This window comes from Malus domestica, chromosome 15 (assembly GCF_042453785.1).
Source record: "Malus domestica chromosome 15, GDT2T_hap1".
Classification (NCBI taxonomy): Eukaryota; Viridiplantae; Streptophyta; class Magnoliopsida; order Rosales; family Rosaceae; genus Malus; species Malus domestica.
Genome location: NC_091675.1, coordinates 17085588 through 17105319, shown reverse-complemented (window position 1 = coordinate 17105319; position 19732 = coordinate 17085588). Strand labels below are relative to the sequence as shown.

The following is a 19732-nucleotide window of genomic DNA, read 5'->3' as shown; positions in this document are numbered from 1 at the left end:
CCAAATTATTAGGGTGAACTCCAAGAAATTAACAAGTAGGACAACCAATAACTTCCTCGAGAATTTGAAAGTAGAAACCCTTAATCACTTTGCTCATATTTTTTTTCACAAAAAAATAAAGAAATAGAAAATTACAACAACCCTTGGGCAATAGCTTGATTGGTTCTGAAATTAGTAGTCTCATACACAGGAAGTTCTTCCATGTACCTTCCAACCCCAACTGGATGATTCAGCTCAAAAAGATCAGAACTTGAACAGCTCTCAGCATCATGATCACTTTCTTCATCATCTGCATTGTCGCAAAAACTTCTCACCAAATTTTGACTAACCGCCCCGGTCGTTCTGTAACTTGTTGATTTTGTGCTACGATTAAATGTGAGCAGGTCTTCTGTTCGTCTCTTACCCGATTGGATCAGCTTATCATAATTACCAGGACAAGCCCTTGCATATTTTTGAAAAGAGGGTTTTGGCATCAAGCTTGGGTCTTCTTCAAACACACATTTGAGGTGGTTTGGAGGCTGAGAATCCTCACCAAGAATCACACTCACTGGGTAAAATCTAACGGACCTTTTAGTGCCATTGCTCGATTTTTTCGCTCTTGAAGACGGTTTGCTCAAGCAAGACCTTGAGAAAGTAGAAGCAGAAGCAGAAGAAGAAGGACAAGCCGATTTCGAATTCGACACATTCTCTGAAATGGTCACATCTTCCACAGCTCCAACATAACACATTTTTGGCTTCTTGACATTGCCGGAATTGAAAATCGAGTTGATGAAGCTCACAATCCGCCCGCCGGGCGAAATTGGTTGCTTCACTTTCTTCAATTCTTCATAGATTTTCAAAGCTCGTAGCTTCGTCCTTGAAAACGCACTTCCTCCGCCACTCTCAATCTTTTCCTTCTCCTCGAACTGCACGAACCTCTGCTCGACCGCCTTCGGTTTTGTTCTTGATCTGTAGCTCGAATCTGTTTCGGAAGACGAAAATGCAGCTCCCGAGCTCGACTCCGAGGAACTCGAAGCGGAGTTCGAGAACATGGAGCTGTGAACGCTCTGCTTCTCGACCCAATTCTCAATCATAATAGCCCTTCGAAGATTAACCTTCTCATTGTCTCCTTTAGTAGAACTGCTCTGTTTCCTGACCATTGCAGTCGACTCTCGAACATAACCCTGATCTCCATCTCCACCGCTCGATTCATCAATGGAGCGGTAGATGGAGTCGAGTAGCGAAGAAGAGAAAGATGGGTTTCTTCTTCGCCTCAAAAACGTTTCTTCTTTCGGTAACCTCTCCCTCACATACATCTTGATTTGCTTACACAAAATTTACAGAGAAAAAACGGAGTTTTATAGGAAAAAAAAACAGAGGAAACAGAGAGAGTGAGAAAAGCAGAGGACAGTGAGAAATAGTTTAAGAAGATGTGTTTGCTGGAGTGTCTGCTTAGAGAATGCCAAAAGCTGCAAAGGGCTTTTTATAGAATGCAAGTAGATCATGTGAAAAAACAAGAAAGAACAGGAAGAGGTTGCAAGTTTCCTGTTTTTTGTAACATATATATATATATATGTAAGCGATGATTATCCTGGTGGTTAGAGTCTTTTTTAGCTGCACGTTGGAGTTCAAATCCCCACTCCTCTCAATACAGCTTTAAATAGTACCATCACTTGTAATACAAAAAACATAAATATTATCTCGATCTGACTTAGGAATACAGGTCACTCATCATTAGATTTTCTATTATAGAAAATTAATAAAAGGTCTATCTTAAAAAAAAAAATTATATAAAAAAACTCTTAAACAACTTCCTTTATCATTAATGACACTTTCTTTATTATTAAGAATATTTTTTTAATTCAAAACTCTTATAAAGTGTGACTTCTTTTTTGTTTTTTGTCCTTGTAATATAAAAAATGTCCTCAATAATGTTTTTCGATAATAGAAAAAAAGTTTTGTCAAGGACTTTTTATTAGTTCTTCCTTGGTATTAAGGGCGAAAAGGAAATGAATGTGATTTTCTTATTTTACGCTCAATACTTCATATTAAATTTGTAAGTTAACAACTATGAATCTTTAATTACCAGATGACTAAATGAACGAAACTCATTTTTATAATCTATATGGTTTTGTTCACGTGTCTTTTGTAGTAAGGTTTGTGTACAACAAAGAACAAGTGTTGAGATTGGAAAGAAAGAAAGGCACATAGAGAAGTAGTAGGGTAATGGGAATAAGTTAGAAAGAAAGTGCCGTGCGTGCGGGTGAATTATGGTATTTGAAGGTCTTCCAGGTTGGCCTACTTTTTCTTACAAGTTACTGTTAAATTTCTTTTTGAAGAACAAAATTTCTGTGTTTGGTGGCAAGTGGTAACCTTTATTGATTCTTTCTTTTGAATGGTAAGACTAATGAGTGCAATATTTGGTTTCTTTTCCATTTTCTCTTGCTCGCCTAAGATCTTCGTTTTGAATACACGTGAAGTTCTTTTTTATATGAGTTCTTAGATTAATTTTATGGTAGATTAATTATCAATTTTTCTAATAATTGTTACACCAAAACACTATAATTCCACGAAGTGATTAAATTTAAAAAAAATTCTAGCATGAAACAATCCGTCTCTCTCCTCCACATCCCTTCCTCTCTCCATCTCTCTCAATCGTTCACTTCCCTTTTCTCTTCCTAAGTTTTTTGTTTTTTCCTTGTCGCGTAGGAAAAAGGGAGAGAAATCTGTTTCAAAATTTTCACCGTTGTCGAAAAATTTCATATGAAAAAGGGTTCACGAGTTCTAGAAGAAGGTGATTCCAATTTTCGAAACAACACAATATCAATATTTTTTGTTTTGTAACTAACTAGGCAAGCCAGCAAACATGCTAAGCCTAAACCCGTGCCCCCCCCCCTTCGACCCAAAATTGAAACCAAGCTGCAGCTGGGGTTTCTCCGTCACCCCCGTGGCCTGCAGCCCACTCCCGAGGCCATTTAGGGCCCTACCTCTTACTCAAGACACCCAACCCGAGCCTAATTATTTTTGGGGCAGTATTTTTCAACCCAAATGCTATTATTTTAGCATTCTAAATAATTTTAACCCGTATGTTAATATTATTATTGCTTCTACAATCGACCATGTATGGCCCGATTGATTGAATTAATTAAAAGTGACCTTCAATCCATTAATCTGATAATGAATCCAAAGTTATTGACCTGAATATCACTTTTAGACATTAACGATTCAATAATTTATTTTTATACTTTGAACCGTTGACATACTTTCGTAGTAAAGAAGCTCTCACACTTGAGTTCCCGAAGAACCTTAAATCCACTACACTTAAATCAGCATGTTGCATTCTGTGTTCTTGCATGAACCTCTCTTTTATGAACTAAACGTTCATAAACTAAATTGAACATGTAGTTTCAAATTTAGTACCTTTGAAACCCGAAGATTTCATAAAACAATACACCCATGAAAACCTAGCGTTTTTCATGAAAACCATGTCTTAGAACTCGAATGTTCTAACTTTGATGGTAATGGATGATCCATTCCCATAACACTAATCACAATCTTGTTCCCTCCAAATTCAATAGATTGTCGAACCGTCACAAGTTCAATTTCCCTTATTTGGACATTTCTAACATAAACCACTCTATGTGGGGTACAGGACGTGAATCTCCACTTGACTATCAAGAAGCTGAGAAACCATTGAAGCCAATAATGGCATGGAAGAGCTGAATAAGCCTCCGCCATGATATTCATTCGAAGACTTATGCCCGAAGCATTACAAACGGAAGTACCTCTCGAACGAGGATTCCATGGCTCTTTTGCTTGCTCCTATGGACCGTCTAATCATGAAAAACATTGCCTGAAGCACACCATGATTACGTCCATGAATGAGTACAATTCTTAAGTTTATAAATCCAATCGAATTTTGAATGGAGAATACTTTTCTCGTCATTCCATGTTTCTAACTCGCCCCTGAAGCAGCAGTGTAGAAAGCGGAAGTTTACCAAATTCTCGGATCTGATTACTACCACAAACATATGATAAAATCAAGGTTTGCCAAGGTGTGGCATCATGCCCGAAGCGTGAACCTTGGCACCTAAGACCTAAAACTTCAAGAATAAAGGATAATATTCCCAAACCCTAACCCTACATAATTTACTTTCGTATCAATTGAATTAGGGGTGGGCAAACGGGCCTTGGACCCGTGGGTCGGGGCGGTTACAAGCGGTTCGGGGTGGGTATAGGGCGGGTCCAAAAATTCTAAATATAAAATAGGGCGAGGCGAGGCGGATCCAAAATTTTGAGGAAACGGGCCCCCGGCCCGGACCGTTTCCACCATTGATTTAAACCACTTAAATCTACACCGTTGAGATTGAGTTCCATTTCCCAACCCCATCACAAATTCACAACAATCTCTCTCTATGTCTCAATCTCAGATCTGGATCACCCATTGTTCCTATCTCTCTCGCTCATCTCTCTTAATCTCAACTTGATGTCTCTGTCTCCCGACTCCGGTCGTCGAAGATGGCGTCGACGATAGGGGTGGGCAAACGAGTACAGGAACCGTGGGTCAGGGCGGGTAATCAAGGTTCGGGACGGGTATGGGCCGGTTCCTAATTTTTAAAAAGAGAAACAGGCCGGGCCGGGCCAGGGTTTTAGAATTTTAAGGGCTGGCCGGGTCTATAAGAATAAAAAAAAGGGTACCCGGGGACCCGTTTGGGTAACATCCCAATTTAAAAACATTACTGTCTCACTCTCCGAGGCTTCCCGTGAGTTCTCACTCTCGATAACTGAGAACATTGTCAGACACCCACCCCCACTTTTCGCACCTACTTGTACTTATCAGCTACGAAAGTCCTACAAGTTCATAATTGCATCAACATATTAAAAAAATAAAAAATTGATCTCTCTCTTTAAGTTTACCTACTGTCTACTGGCTTGGCAGAGCCAGGGATTCTCAATCTCGATGCTTTTTCTCCCTTTCGGAGAACACACACACACACATACACCCCCAATCTCTCGATCATTCTCCCTCATTCCTCTCCTTGTTTCTTTTTCCCCATCTCTGCAACTCTCATTCCCGAAGCAGACACACCTTACCGCGACCTCCACCACAGTTTCTCACACCTTCTCGAAGACTCTCTCCCGCAAAACCCACTCCCAAATTTTATTCATTCGAAATCCCAAACAAGGCCGCTGAGATTCCCACACTCGAGTCATCGACTTGAGGCTTCCTCCCACCCACACTCTTTTTCCCCTCGACAACGATGACACCTTATCACCTCACCATCGGAGAAGACGAAGATTGCGCGATGCTGACCTCCTAATCCGGTCCGAATCGGCCAATTCCTGGCATTTGTTCGGTTCTGCCTCTGCTCCCTCACTCACAGAAGCCCAGCTGAAACTCTAAATCTGGTCCGAATCGGTCGACAAAGCACTTGTAATTTCTTTTTTCCCCTAAAAGTCTATGTATCTTTAAGTTCTATTGCAGTTAGGGTTTTGTGAATGATGTTGCTAATCTGTGGATTGCTGTTGAGAGGAATAAAATATTGTGAATTTGTTGTGAGTTGTTAGAGAATTTAAGGAAGACGACCTCAACGAGGAAGAGAAGAAGAGAATTTGTTGTGAATTTGTTGGCAAGGCATAAAGAAGAAGAGAGGAAGCACACAATTTAAATTCACTGATTCTCTTTTGTGATGAGGAAGACGACCTCAACGAGGTCATCCCTTTGTTAATTTTTTTTAGGTTTTTAATTTTTTTTTTGTGAATTTGTTGTGAGTTGTTAGAGAATTTGAGTTTTCATTGAACATACCCTTTGTCTTTTATGAATTCGTAGCCACTACCACCACCACTTCCTCATTCTTCTACTTCAATCTCAGTATGCCCAAAACCAAAAAAAAAAAAAAAGACCACGTTGACCCGCCCCGAACCGGCCCGTTTCAAACGGGCCGGGTTAGGTCTGGTTCCTAAACTTAAAATTCCTTTACCCGGCCTGGCCCGCCCCGTAACATTTTAAAATGGGTAGGTCTGGTTCCTTCAAATTTCAGCCCGGCCTAGCCCGTGCCTAACCCTAGTCGACGATGACATGAGGCTCCAAATCAGAGATGCTCTGAGGGACCTGAGGGATAGTAGAGATCGAAGATGGACGATGATGGCGCAACGACGATAGCGAGCTCGTCGATGATGGTAGGCTCCAAATCGACAAAGATGACGCGAATGACGTGTTTTTCGAGGACGGTCTCGAAGAATATAGTGTTGAAGGTGGGTTTTTGGACATCTGGACTTAACTTAAAGTGGTTTTTGATGACATCAAATAACTTGGTCTAGACTATCGTCACCCATCACCGCCGACGCGACAACCACCACCCACCACCACTATCGAGGACAATATCATCCTTGCGAGTTTTGGGTTCTGTTCTTTTTTTTTTCTTTTTCTTTTTTTTTTGCTGTTTATATGCTGATTGCTGTTTCTTTTCAATTTTGATGTTTTGATCATTGTTTGGTTGGTTTCGTCTGTGTGCATGATTAAAAGGGTTTGATTTGTTGTTTTTGCATCTGGGTTTGATTTGATTTATTGCCTGATGTGCAGCTGTGCTGCTTATTCTCGTATGTGGTGGGGAAGACGACCTCAACGAGTATTGGACCCGTGGACCCGGCCTGTTTTGACTTGTTTAGAACGAATCGGGTTAGGTCTGGTTCCCAATTCTGAAATCTCATTACCCGGCTCGGCCCACCCCGTTACTTTTTACCACGGGTAGGGTTCGGTTCCTCTAAATTTAGGACCGGCCCAGCCCGTGCCCATCCTTAAATTGAATAGACCATTGGTTATGCACTTATTCGTGCCCCTATCAATGTTGTTAAGGAGTACCATTCTAGTAGTCAATATGTGAGACTAATTTTGCTCCACCGAATACTGTTGGAAGAGCAGAATTTTGACATGGATGGCCTTGTTGGCTGAATCCCCTTAGTAAACCATTTACTTTGTGAACATTTTTCCATGTTCTTGGATTCAAGTTTGGTGTATGTTTTACTTATGGATAATCTTATTGATATTGTCCTCAAGTATGAGTTAATTGAATCATGTTTCTTGTATACATGTGACCAATTCAATTAACCACGTGATTAGGTAGGAATGTGGGGAAGTTAGTTGTTTGGATGAATGCAATACTACGCACACTAACTTTACACCTAAATCACATCTCTAACAACGACTTCAGGTCTATCCAACCTGATTAAGAGCATTGGCACGCTATTCGTTGTATGAATGGTACCAAATGACCATTTAAAGGACCTTAAATTCTCCCTGTCGTTGAGTTTTTAAGGATATTCGAGATGACAATGATCATAAATGAAACCACTGAAGAAAATAGAGTGAATATCTTTGCACCACCTCCAAGAATAAGCCTGAAGCTTTGATTTAGGGCCAATGGGTTGTCTCCTAACTAGGAAACACACCACATGTGCCTGGCCTACAGCCTGGTGATTGAGTAATTTACTTGCTTTGGCACAACCTTTCGGGACACTTAGGTTGAATAATGATGCTACGACGCATCTCCTTACCCGAAGTAAGGACATTGTGCCTACAAACACACTTTACCAAGCCTGCTCATTAGGGAAATTGATTTTCTATATCATCCCTTACAAAGATACGAATCGACCCTATTTTCATAGTGGATTCAAGGGAATATATGTGAATTAATCCAACCAAAATGCGGACTATATAACTACTTATGGTTTTGGTTGATGAATCGACAAACTAGTCACATGTTTGTCCACACACATTGCTGCTAAACCCTCTGGCCGATTAAGGGTTCACCATCCTACTTATCCCTTAAGGTTTGAGAGACTGGATAATGCCGGAGAGTTTATATCGGCAGTTTTTCGATAAAGTATTACATGTGTTTTGGGTTTATATTGAACATTGAATTCCCATGTTCACCCCAAATAGCCTCGCCTAGTGATCATAAAGCACAATTTAAATGATTACCCGAATTTTGATAAACGTACCAAGTTTTCGGTTTCTGCCTAAGGCTATGCAATCTTGTATGCATTTATGTTGGTCCGCTTTGAGGCTCATTACCACCCAACCTATATGACGTTACAGTTGGTTACTGGGTACGAACCTAACGATTTTCGTATTTACGCATTTGGGTGTGCATTCCATGTGCCAAGTTGTGCCGTCGCAACGTACCAATAAGGGTATTCAAAGAAGGATGTGAATCTTTGTCGATCATGATTCTCCTTCACACTAACTCTCTTAGAGCCCTTGCATGCGATCTATTTACCGCTCATTTGTGACTTGTCACTTTAATGAGACAGTCTTCCCGCTGTTAGGGGGAGATAAGAACGTCAACATTCCTAGAGAACGGCACGAATTTGCGCAGATGTTGCCTACTATGTCTCATCTCGATCCCCGTACCGCACAAGTGTGATAAGCAAGTGCGATGAATTCTAACTTTCAGAATGTTGCTCCAGATGCATTCCTCTGATCTAGCTAAAGTGACGAGATTATATACCAGCTACAAACATATCTACAAGGATAAACGTACTCAACGGACGTCGAGTCAGCATCCCTTGAGGGTGAGCCGCACCTGTTGAACAATTTGGACTCCCCTATTAGACAGTCCGGTACACCGGCGGATAGCCAACCAATTCGTCTTGGCCTGGAGCACAATAGATCACCCAGTTCGTAGGATTTACTTCCCTAGAAGAGGAAGACACGGCACAACAACGAATCTAAACTCAATTGTTGTCTCAAATCATTTTCATCTCATGAGATTAATCCGGATTACTCCCGAGACTTGAAGTTCTTGGTCCAGTATACTAGTTTGGATGAGCTAAATGGAATTGAAATAAGATTACCATCGATGATATTTTCACTTATATGGTAGCTACTGTCATAAATGAAAAGCGATGATATCGAACCATGTTCCGTTGATTAAGTGACAATGTAGAACTGATTGGACAACCGAAATTACAATCTAGGTTAAATTCCTTACCAAAGTGTGTTTGGACCTGTCGTTCCTACACTGCCCAAGGTAACCTTATTGTGTTGCAAGTGGGAAAGAAAACGTTATGAGATGAATGAAATAATGTGATATGATGCACGCCTTACGGCGCAAGGTTTCTCTCAAACGTTCTGTGATTGATAGCAGCATTATGAAATGTGGTTAATGTTTTCTCTATGAGGATATAGATACGGAGTTTAACATGTAAGTTCCCGAAGAATTACATGGACTGGTTCAAATAGTTCCAAACCACGGAACACCCTTTTAACTCATTTTGAGGTGTTCACTTATGGTTTGAAAAATTCGACAGATTTGGTATACCCGTCTACATGATTATTTGATCAGTTAGGGATGAATTATGCCCTTGCGTGTTAAACTATAAAGTCTTATTCCAAATTGCTAGAGTTACAATATATGTTGTTAACACGAATCTCACCAAGACTCCGAAAGAGCTTGAGAAAACTGCCTCACACCTGAAGATGGAATTTGAGTTGAAGGATCTTGGGAAAACTTGTTTATGCCTTGACCCAAAGTTGAAGCATTATTCTGACGGTATTTTGGTCTACTAGTCAAACTACACCCTGAAGGTATCACCTTTTAAGTATACCTTTGATCGTCCATACGTTATATGCAAATGAGACCCTTGAAGAGGTTATGGAATCCGAAATTCCATATCTAAAGTTCAACTATGCGCTTCGTTGTACTTAGCTCATTGTATTAAGACAAGACATCTCATTTGTTGTTAATCTTGGTAAAAATGCAGCACCGCGCCTACATGCATCCACTAAATTGGTATTAAAGACATACCCTGAAGGTACTACAAAGGCAAATGCCAACACATCTTGAGCAGATCCAACCCCCTTGATCCTCGAAATGATGCTTGCCTTGTTTGTTATGCTGACACTAGTTACTTATCAAACCCACACAAGGAAAAATCCCCAAATGGTTATGTCTTTACCGTTAGGGATATCGCAATATCTTGGAGGTCCATGATATGACCTTAGTTGCAAAATATTCGAATCGTTCCAAGACTCAACTCACTTCATTACGCCACAAGTGAGACATGGTTAGGAGTTCTTGTTGAGCATATTCCAAGTACCTGTTATTTTCATCCATCGTTGAGTCTCAAAGACGATCCATGAAGATTATGTCACATGTATCCACCCGACCAAGACATGATATATCAACGAAGTCAATGCCAAGACATATTGCGTCTACATCACATCAGCAAAGCATCAGGAGATTGAAGTCATGCAAGCCGATCCCAGACAACCTTGCCAACCTCTACGCGACGTCACTGCCGAAGTCAACCTTTGAGGAATTGGTATGCCTAACCATTCATATGCAATGCTTGTAGTTCTCATTTGGAAATTATATCAAACTCAAGGGGAGTATCCAGAAGTATACTCACTTGATCTTAATGTACTCTTTTTCCCTATGATTAGGAGCATTTTTCCCACTGGGTTTTTGCTACCTAACTAGGTTTTAACGAGGCACCCATCCTAGGCTGATCATACCATTGTGAGCTCTTCTACTTACGTCCAAAAGACGTTAGTTTTGACTTAATGCAACTTCTCACTTTTTTCCTTAGACTATGGGTTTTTCTCCCACCTTGGGTTTTACCATAGCGAGGTTTTGTGAGTTTTACCTTTTTATGCATTCTTCTGTTAATTTGAGACTCTCATTCGCTTATTGTGTCGACGACTTCATCAATTGTACTTGCTTTATCATTGAAGACCTGATGCGCCATTTACTTAAGTATTTACACACTCAAGGGGGAGTGTTGCAATCCTATTAGATTAGGAATGTGGTTGTGTAAATCCTAGTAGATCTAGAAATATCTCTTATATTCCTATTAGGAATTGATTACCTATTAAGAGTTGTAATTCTAAAAGGATAAGGAATTAACCTTCCCTACTACTATAAATAAAGGCACAATGTGGTGGAATAACACACATCCACAATTACACATTTCTTTCTTCTCTCTACTACTGGGCACCTTCCTCTCTCTCTATGGCCTCCATAATTGTTCAATAAATTATGCCTAAAACAAAACCGTAATATTAAGTGACAAAAAGAAAAAGAATCAAAAGTTGTTAATCATCCAAAATAAACTACATATTAATACAACACTGGTTGTTATCCAAAATTCTATGAAGTTACCATTCAAACCCTCTAATTAAAACTGAATAGAAATAAAACTTATGAACAATTTAGTAATTACAAGAACACACATTTTGCCTTTAAAAAAAAGTGCTACCTACATGTGATTTTAACCCTTTTATATTAAAAAAAAATAAACAAAAAGAACCTCTCTCCCCTCTCTCCCCTCTCTCCCGCTACCACGTTCTTTCACTCTCTTCCTCTCTCCTTCCATTAAAAAAATTGTTCACACAATTTATGTTTGGCATATGCTAGTGTTCTTATTAAAAAAAACAAATGGGTGCAATGATTTTTTATTCAGAAATATACATAACTAACAAATTACATTCTTCAAATTTTATTTAGATATAAAACTGTATTAATATCCACAATACTGCTTTTAATTAACAAATTTAAGTAACACTTGAAATCTTTGTTGTGTTATTAGCATAATAGAAATGTTATTGTTAATAAAGGGTTTTTTAGCCAAAATAGTCTTTGAAATTTGTATAACACATCACTTTGGTCATAAGATTGAAAATCAATAGAAATGGTCCCTAAGATTGTCCACCATCCATTATTTTAGTCATTCCGTTAAAAACTCTGTTAAGTGTCCCAGAGCTCTTGACCGAAAGTTTGGGCAATTTTCAAAGCTTCGTAACTCAATCGTTTCTTGACCAAATTTGACCCATAATATATCAAAATGAAGATAGGAAAGTGTAGAACAAGATTATACCTATTTGGAAGCCCAATGATTGCCGGAGATGCCAGAAAATAGCCTGAAAGGTGACTGGTCTGTGGGAAAACTGGAAAACTCGCCGGAAACTGGGTAAAATTTAAACGTTCATAACTTCTTCAATACTCAACGAAATTGAGTGATTCAAAAACTAAAATCATACTTCTCAATGAGAAGAAGATAATGATACATTTCTCAACGACTAATTCGTCTTGGTTTGGCCGTAAAACGGCTTGAAAGTGACTAACTCGAGACCAAGACAGCCACGTTCGAGCCGTTTTCTGGCCAAACCACGGCTATTTAGCTGTCAAGAAAGATACCATTATATTTATCATGTCTAGAAGTATGATTTTTGTTTTTGAATCACTCGATTTCGTTGAGTATTGAAGAAGTTATGAACGTTTAAAGTTTACCCAGTTTTCGGCTAGTTTTCCAGTTTTCCCGCGGACCAATCACCTTTCAGGCTATTTTCCGGCATCTCGGCAATCATTGGGCTTCCAAATAAGTATAATCTTGTTCTACACTTTCCTATCTTCATTTTGATATATTATAGGTCAAATTTGATTAAGAAATGATTGAGTTACGAAGCTTTGAAAATTGTCCAAATTTCTGGCCAAGAACTCCAGGACACTTAACGGAGTTTTTAACGGAATTACCAAAATAATGGATGGTGGACAATCTCAGAAACCATTTCTATTGATTTTCAATATCAGTGATCATTATGACTAAAAAGCCTTAATAAAGACCCAATATCAAACAAGACTATAGCAATATATTCAAAAGACTACGCTGTTAAAAAAATTATGTCGAGAAATACAATGTAAATAATCTGTACAAGACAAATACAGATAGAATCTTGTAACTATCTCACTGGAATATAACTTTAACATATTTGATTTTCACCGGATTATAGCTTTAACATATTTGATAGTACCATAACACTTTGATTATATAAAAAAAACCCAAATCAGATAAATGATATTTGTGATCATTCGGAAGATAGTGCCTGTGCTAAAAAAAAATTCGGATTTAAACCTTGTGATGTACTCCGTTAGTAAATTTAGTCAAAAGTGATTTTTTTGGTTAACTATGTAAAACTCTTCTTTGACGTGTACACCATCTCCTCCCCTACGCAACCTCCAAACTCACTTCGCGCAAGAGAAAAAGAGAGACCATTTTCAGTTTTCCACAGAGCTACCACCGCAACCATGGCGGCCACCGTGTCTCCGTGGGCAAAACCCGGCGCCTGGGCCCTCGCCGCCGAGGAGCAGGAAGCCGAACTCGAACAGCAAGCCAAAGAGTGTTTAGGGTTTAGGTACTGAAAGCCTAGTAACTAAATGCAATTAAGTACTGAAAATCTACACCAATCTTGTAGTTCCATCTAAGACTGGAGGCGGGTCCGATTTAGAAGTAAGAGCTGGTGGAAGAACCTCTTGCTCACTTCCCACATAAGAACAAGAAGACAAAAAACAAATAGGTAAAACAAGATTGCTCACTAATTTATGAAGATGGAGACTTTTACAATTCTAGCAATTGGGTTCTTGAAAACAGAGAAGGTAAGAACTTTGGTTTTTACTGTACTAAATTTCCCATTTACTGTAACATACCCAGTCGCCATAGTTACAGAGATTGAAGCTCTGGTCTTCTTTCCAGGGGAAGCTCGAAGACGAAGCTTGGGAGGAGACGATACGGCGGCGTTTGGAAATCTGGCTATCACTGATATCTTGGAGAGAGAATCTGAGATGCCCAGGCGCCGGGTTTGGCCCACGGAAACACGGTGGCCACCATGGTTGCGGTGGTAGCTCTGTGGAAAATTGAAAATGGTCTCTCCTTTTTCTCTTGCGCGAATTGAGTTTGGGGTTGCGTAGCGAGATGCAGGAAGAAAAAGGTGTATAAGTTAAAGTACAATTTTATCCATGTATTAATATATAGTTAACGAAAAAATTATTTTTGGACTAAATTTGTTAACGGAGTACATCATATGAGTTTAAATCCGAGTTTTTTTAACACATGGATTATCTTTCGAATACCTTATGACCACATGGATCGATTTGACCTATAAAAAAATTACTTTGTGTTTAATCCATTGCTCCCGCATTTGAAATATAGGAAAGAGGTTACTTGAAGTGAACGAGAGACATTTTTTATGAAATGCTTGACAAGTAGTCTACATCTTATATATATATATTAAATCCTTATATAATTAACATGACGTGACATGTTCTTTGAGTGAAGCTACATCCACAAAACATGTTCATAAGAATTTTGCATATTCATTTACTGTAACTAGAGTTTGTATAAGCATGTAGAAGCAGACGATTTGTAGTTCAATTGCTTAAAAGTACTTACATTTGCATCCGAATTCCTAATGTCGACTCTTCTCTTTGCACTATCATTAAATTTTTACTTCAATTTATCTCGGCTTCTCTTTTCTTTTTTTTCTTTTTTTTCAAATCCTGGGCTTCTCTTTTTTGGTATGACCAATTTACTTCCCCTCCAACATTTTCACAGCATATAAAAATGCACTTAACTTTTGTCCAAAGAAAATGCAGTTAACAGAAAAAAGAAGTGCCACAGGTACGATCGAACGAGAGAAGAGAACATATCCTTGATTTGGTATTGACATACACATGTTTTTAACTCCTGAACCGAAATTCGGATACAACTGATGCTCTTCATCCACCAATAAACAGAAAAATTAACAAAATTAAGACTATGACCCAACCCCCCCCCCTCCCCCCAAAACCAATCCCGTACGAATATTTTGGATCATGAACTGGGGAAGCTTGATATTCATCCCTCCGAACGTCATGAGTTGCCAATGGCACCCATTTAGATATCTCTATAGACAAGGCTTTACCGGTATGGAAAAACCGAAAAAGAAAACCAATCCACGAAAGCAACACCTCCTCAAGTTTTCTGGAAGCCACCCGATTTTCTCAATCACAAGTATTGTTCGTGTATCCTTGCCCGATTCTCTTCCCACCACAATCTGGCATGCATCTCCCCAAATTTCTCTCGGCTGCACCGCATGAATATGAAAGGATGTCAAATATTCATGCCAAAGTCAATATAATTGCAAATCATGACAATAAACAAGCACGAAAAAAAAAAAGATAATTGCATTTCTACACTCGAAAATGTTTAATGTTAGACATATGAAAAGCACTAGTGGAAGCAGAAATTATTGCAGTAATATTGATGTCATATAGTTGATGATAGGGTTTCATATCACTGGCAATTTAAGTCCTAATTGTCAGTAAGCTGAACCTCAAGTATGATATAATGCCATGTGGGAACCCGGTGTCAAAAATCAGCCTACTTGACAAAAGAAAAGCATTCACTATGCTCGAAATCTTGCAATATTTCTACAAAGCTACTGTAATGAACAATTATCGTGAAGTCAACCTTAGTTGCAACTTTGAATCCCTGTCCAGTGAGGATTAAAAGCATAAGCAATCCGATGGATGTTCATTAGATGGGCAACAAGAATAGTAAAATTTTGAGTCCAAATCATATGCACAACCGTTTTGATAAAACGGCAAGCATACATTGGCGGGATTATGGTCGTTTTGGGGGGTAAAATTTATAAACTTAGTAATTTTAAAGAATACAACGTCGATAGGTATGCATCGCATATTTTCTTTATAAATTCCCTACTCTTTTGGTTAGTTGATAGTCTAACAGAAACAAGTTGATGTAACGGTACTCAATTTCTTACTAGTAAACGGTTGTAGCCCATTGACCAAGTTATGAATTCAAATAAGCAATATTATACTATAGCTGCATTGAGTTGTTACGGACATTACCTGAATCTGACCCGTCTAAGCTCCCGTTTACCCCCTGGTAATGCTCTGATAGTGATGTAAACCCCTGGCTCATCCTGTTCAACCCATTCAGTCTCCATATCGCTGGCATTGCTGATCGATAGCTCCCCTGAGCGATCTGCCTCCCTTGATGAACTACTTCTGATAGAAGCATCCATGGATGATGTCTCTGTCTTGGTCCCGCTTATGCTGGAGAGTTTTGGGGTGGAATTGACACCGCCTGAATCGCAGTAATGGCGGGACTGCATTGGGTGATGATCAAGTGAATCTGATGATGAGTAGCTCATAGCCATCCCTGTGGGACGATACAGGTTGCGAGGTAAGCGTTCTCTGGTTAGTGGTGGAGTTACAGGGCTGGCTTCAGCAGATTCCATCTTTGAACTCTGCAACAAAGAGAGGAACAAGACATCACTCATATGAGAAGAAAACAACATAACTTATCATTGAATATAATACTCTGTAAGTACTAAGGCTGAACTAGAATTGTCATCAGAAACCTAGTATTGCCTTCAGATAACAACATAGAATCGCCATTGTAATTGAATTGCCACAATGCTATTTCTCATACATAACTTGGGGCTTACCTCATCTTCTGATCTAGCCGGGGTTGGAAGCGGGAAAGCATTCCGGTTAAACCTTTGAACATTGTAAAGTTCCATGACCCTATCATAGTTGTCAGCCCACCACCTCTGAGCTTGCCATTTGTTGAAAATCTCTCGACTAGTCAGAGAAGATAAAACAAGAATTAAGAATCTCTCAAGTCGTGAAATTACAGCATAAGAAGCGAGAACAAGAGGCACGCCACAAGCACAAACCAGTTGAAAGCATTCGTTTTCTGTAACTAGGGCATTATGATCAGTTTCTGCAATAATTAGCAAGAAAGAATCATACATTACTTGTTACTAGAGTTTCATTTTATCTTCCACTTGAAAAATCACATGTTACTGTTAAATATGTTACGCCACTTCGAATTGGGCGCGCAACGCCTTTTGACAAAGCGGATCAAAGTGAGAACACAACTCCAAAAAAGGCAAAGCTATACTTGGGTGCATGGAATAAAGTGGTCTCCAAAGTTGGCCAAATTGGCTTTTCTAGCAGTGCCTAGCCCATCAAACCCAATAAGTGCTTTTTTTTCAAAAGCCGATCAATACAAAACAAAATCGATTCGAATACTAAATTGACATGAGTGCACTGACCAAACAAAACAAAACAAAAGCAACCCCATTTCTGTTTTTGTCTCTTCGGCAACCAGAAACCAACTGTTGTGAAAATCTAACGTTGGGTGTTCACATTTTGTCACGTACGTAGTTTTCGGAATCACAGTAGTCCTCCTGCGTCGCTGTAAAATTTTAGGGGACAAAAAATGAAAGAACAATAATGGGAGCAAGAAAAGACAAAGGCAACGGAGAATCGGGCAGGCGTGGTAGAATTTTAGAAAAAGAAATCTAAAGGGCTTCTCCGACATGACGACACAATCAGTGAAAAAGCTTCCTAACGCAATCAAGACTGGCCCACCCACCACTTCAATCCTCACCTTCACTCCTCTCCCTTGGACTTTTCTTTGCTTTTGCCATCAGGCGTGAATTTTACTGGCCCCTGTGGGGGCCCATCCCGGCCCCACTAAATGGTTCATATTGAATTGAGGGATGGAGGTGCATAAGGGCACGTTTGGACGTGCACTAGCAGCTCTTACGAAAATATGAAACATTATACTCTGTATTTTAATCTATTCGACTCTACATTCCGTCTAGGGTGAGAGCTATCATATCGAAGTTTTTCTCGTACACTATGGGTTTAACATGTTTAGGAAGAGGTAGTAGCTTTAAGTGTAAAGAGCAATTATCCTTCCAACCGAAGTGACTATTCAAATTGCCCGTCCTCTTATATTGCTTGTATTTTATTTCTAAATTTGGAAAATTTAAATTGCAAAATAAGATGATATGAATTTTGGAGTGCCAATGATATTTTTCAAAGTAAATAATAACAAAAAAACAATAGGAAAATTAATGAAAAGGGTTTGAAAACTTTGAGTTTGGATGATAAGGACAAAATAAAGGGTAAAGTGAATAGTAGCATGTTTGATTTTTTAGTGTAAAAATATGATTTTTCGTTAAAATGAACATTACCGTGAGCTTTTCGTTAAAATTCCAAAAAACAATTGCCAATTAAAATTTAAAAAATAAGGAAAACAAGCATCCAAACATCACCTAACTTACTGAAGCATGACAAAAATCAAATCCCGACACCCACCGTTGGATCAGAATCTCCGACTGAAATCAGACCGTCTAATTTTTTCGAGGGAGATTTATTTACCTGAACCGAATGCTCTTGAGATCGTTCCCGCCACGTGGCAGGGAGACGAACGTGATGAGAACTCCGGGCTCCACCTGGGCCACCCATTCCTTGGGCTCGCGCTCTTCCACGAACACGACTGGGTCGACTCGCCGCCCGCTGGCCGAGTTAGGCGTCCCCTCGCCGCTGGAGATCCCTTTCAGCCTCGCCTCCATCTCCTTTCCCCAAGTCCTCGGTGTCGTCGAGCTCGAGCTCCCGGTCCGCCTGTACGACCACCTGAACCGGTCCGAGTCGGCGTCCGACTCGCCGTTCCCCTTGAGCCGACTCTGATTCGCCGTCACCGGCCCCACGCAAGGGGCGCAGTGCCTGTAGGCTCCCGACGCCTTCAATGCCATGTCCTTGAGCTGCAAAATTCGAACCGCCGAAACCGCCAATCACAACAATTCAGGTCGATACATACATACCCGTGTACGTACAGGTTAGGGTTTCGAGTTAGTACCTGAAACGTGAGCGACTTAATGGCGGCTTGCTGCTTGTGACTGGAGGAAGCCGGAGTGTTGGTGGAGTCGGACATCTCGGGCTGACTCAGTGAGTCGTCGCCGAGTTTCTTCGGACGAGCTATGCACGTCAGCATTGCGATTGCGCCGCGCGCACTTGGTCTTCGTAATTCCCAGAGAGAGGAGAATGGAAACGGAATGCTGTTGCGAAGCGAGGTCGTTTCGCGTCTCCCGGCGCCGGACGGATGGAATTTGGAGAGGAAAAAGAAGGCGTGGGAAAGGAAGGGCGGGATGAGTGAGAGCTGCAACTGTCAGCTATCAGAGAGACGACTGAGACAGAGTCCTTAAATGCCACCTTAAATTACGCTACCAGAAACAAGATTCCCCCATCAAAATTTATTTAGTTAGAAAGAAAAAAAACAAAAAAAATTTATTAAATTAAAACAAAAAAAGAGAGTAGGGTTTACCTACCAATATTATAGTTTCAGTGTCATCGGAGTTAATGGTGATGTGGTAGTGACGAGTGAGGGGAGAGAGAGAGAGAGAGAGAGAGAGAGAGAGAGAAGAGAGATGGGGAAAGAGAGAGGAGTGTGGTGTGTTTTCTTTTTGGCTCGAGGCTCGCTGATTGGCTATAACGGGAAGCTGGTGCTTTTACCGGGTACCGGGTGTTTACCGGCTTGGATTATTTTGTCCTTTTAACCAAAATGCTCCTGCATAACAGCGTAATTCTGAAATTATTTGATAAAAATTAAAGGTATTTTTGTTATTTTATTTTTACTTAATAGAGATTTTTTATTAAAAGATCAAAATAATTGATAATGAAGAAACTCAATAACCGTTTTTATCGATTTCAAATCTCAACTACCAAAATAAAGAGTTATGCCGCGCTCGAAGAGTATTTTAGCCAAACAAGCTTCATTTTTGGGGGGCTCCATTACCTAGTTGTTTGTGGGTTTCTAGAAAGGCCTGTTAATAACATGTTGGTTTGGAAGTCCAAGATCCAAGATTTGTGGGCTGCTGTTGTGGATGTTTGACCAAGATGGTTCAACATCTGGTTTGGATTAGTTGGGAATCACATCACCATAGCAAAGGCAATGGGGCCAGTAATGCTGCTGGTACGCTGATTTTGGACCAATAAAATCAGTAAGTTAACAAGTTGGGTGGAGTTGTTTAGTTACGTAAACATATGGAGGTGAACTTAAACAACACTGTTATTGCATCGTTTACACAAAACGTTATAGTAGACTAGTAGTAATG

General features: G+C 39.8%; 2 protein-coding genes and 1 long non-coding RNA gene across 6 annotated transcripts; 1 reads left to right on the top strand and 2 right to left on the bottom strand.

Moving 5' to 3' along the window:
- Positions 1-131: 131 nt before the first annotated feature.
- LOC103415884 (protein BIG GRAIN 1-like C) lies at positions 132-1295 on the bottom strand. Its single transcript, XM_008354163.3, has one exon. The coding sequence runs from the start codon at positions 1293-1295 to the stop codon at positions 132-134; it is 1164 nt and encodes a 387-aa protein (XP_008352385.3).
- Positions 1296-13191: 11896 nt separating this feature from the next.
- On the top strand, positions 13192-13870 carry LOC139192313 (uncharacterized). Its single transcript, XR_011576358.1, has 2 exons — positions 13192-13415; positions 13513-13870. It is a non-coding gene; the product is annotated as an uncharacterized lncRNA (long non-coding RNA).
- A 574-nt stretch (positions 13871-14444) lies between these two features.
- LOC103400852 (protein Brevis radix-like 4) lies at positions 14445-19098 on the bottom strand. 4 transcript variants are annotated; one of them, XM_008339536.4, is made up of 6 exons: positions 18947-19098; positions 18478-18841; positions 18000-18382; positions 16271-16406; positions 15669-16069; positions 14445-14881 (listed from the first exon to the last, which is right to left on the bottom strand). In XM_008339536.4, the coding sequence occupies exons 2-6, from the start codon at positions 18610-18612 to the stop codon at positions 14803-14805; spliced, it is 1134 nt and encodes a 377-aa protein (XP_008337758.2). In that variant the 5' UTR covers positions 18613-18841; positions 18947-19098; the 3' UTR covers positions 14445-14802. The 4 variants fall into 4 exon arrangements, with proteins under 4 accessions (XP_008337758.2, XP_008337761.2, XP_008337759.2 ...); XM_008339539.4 differs by having other exon boundaries at positions 18478-18830; positions 18947-19079; XM_008339537.4 differs by having other exon boundaries at positions 18943-19068.
- Positions 19099-19732: the final 634 nt, after the last annotated feature.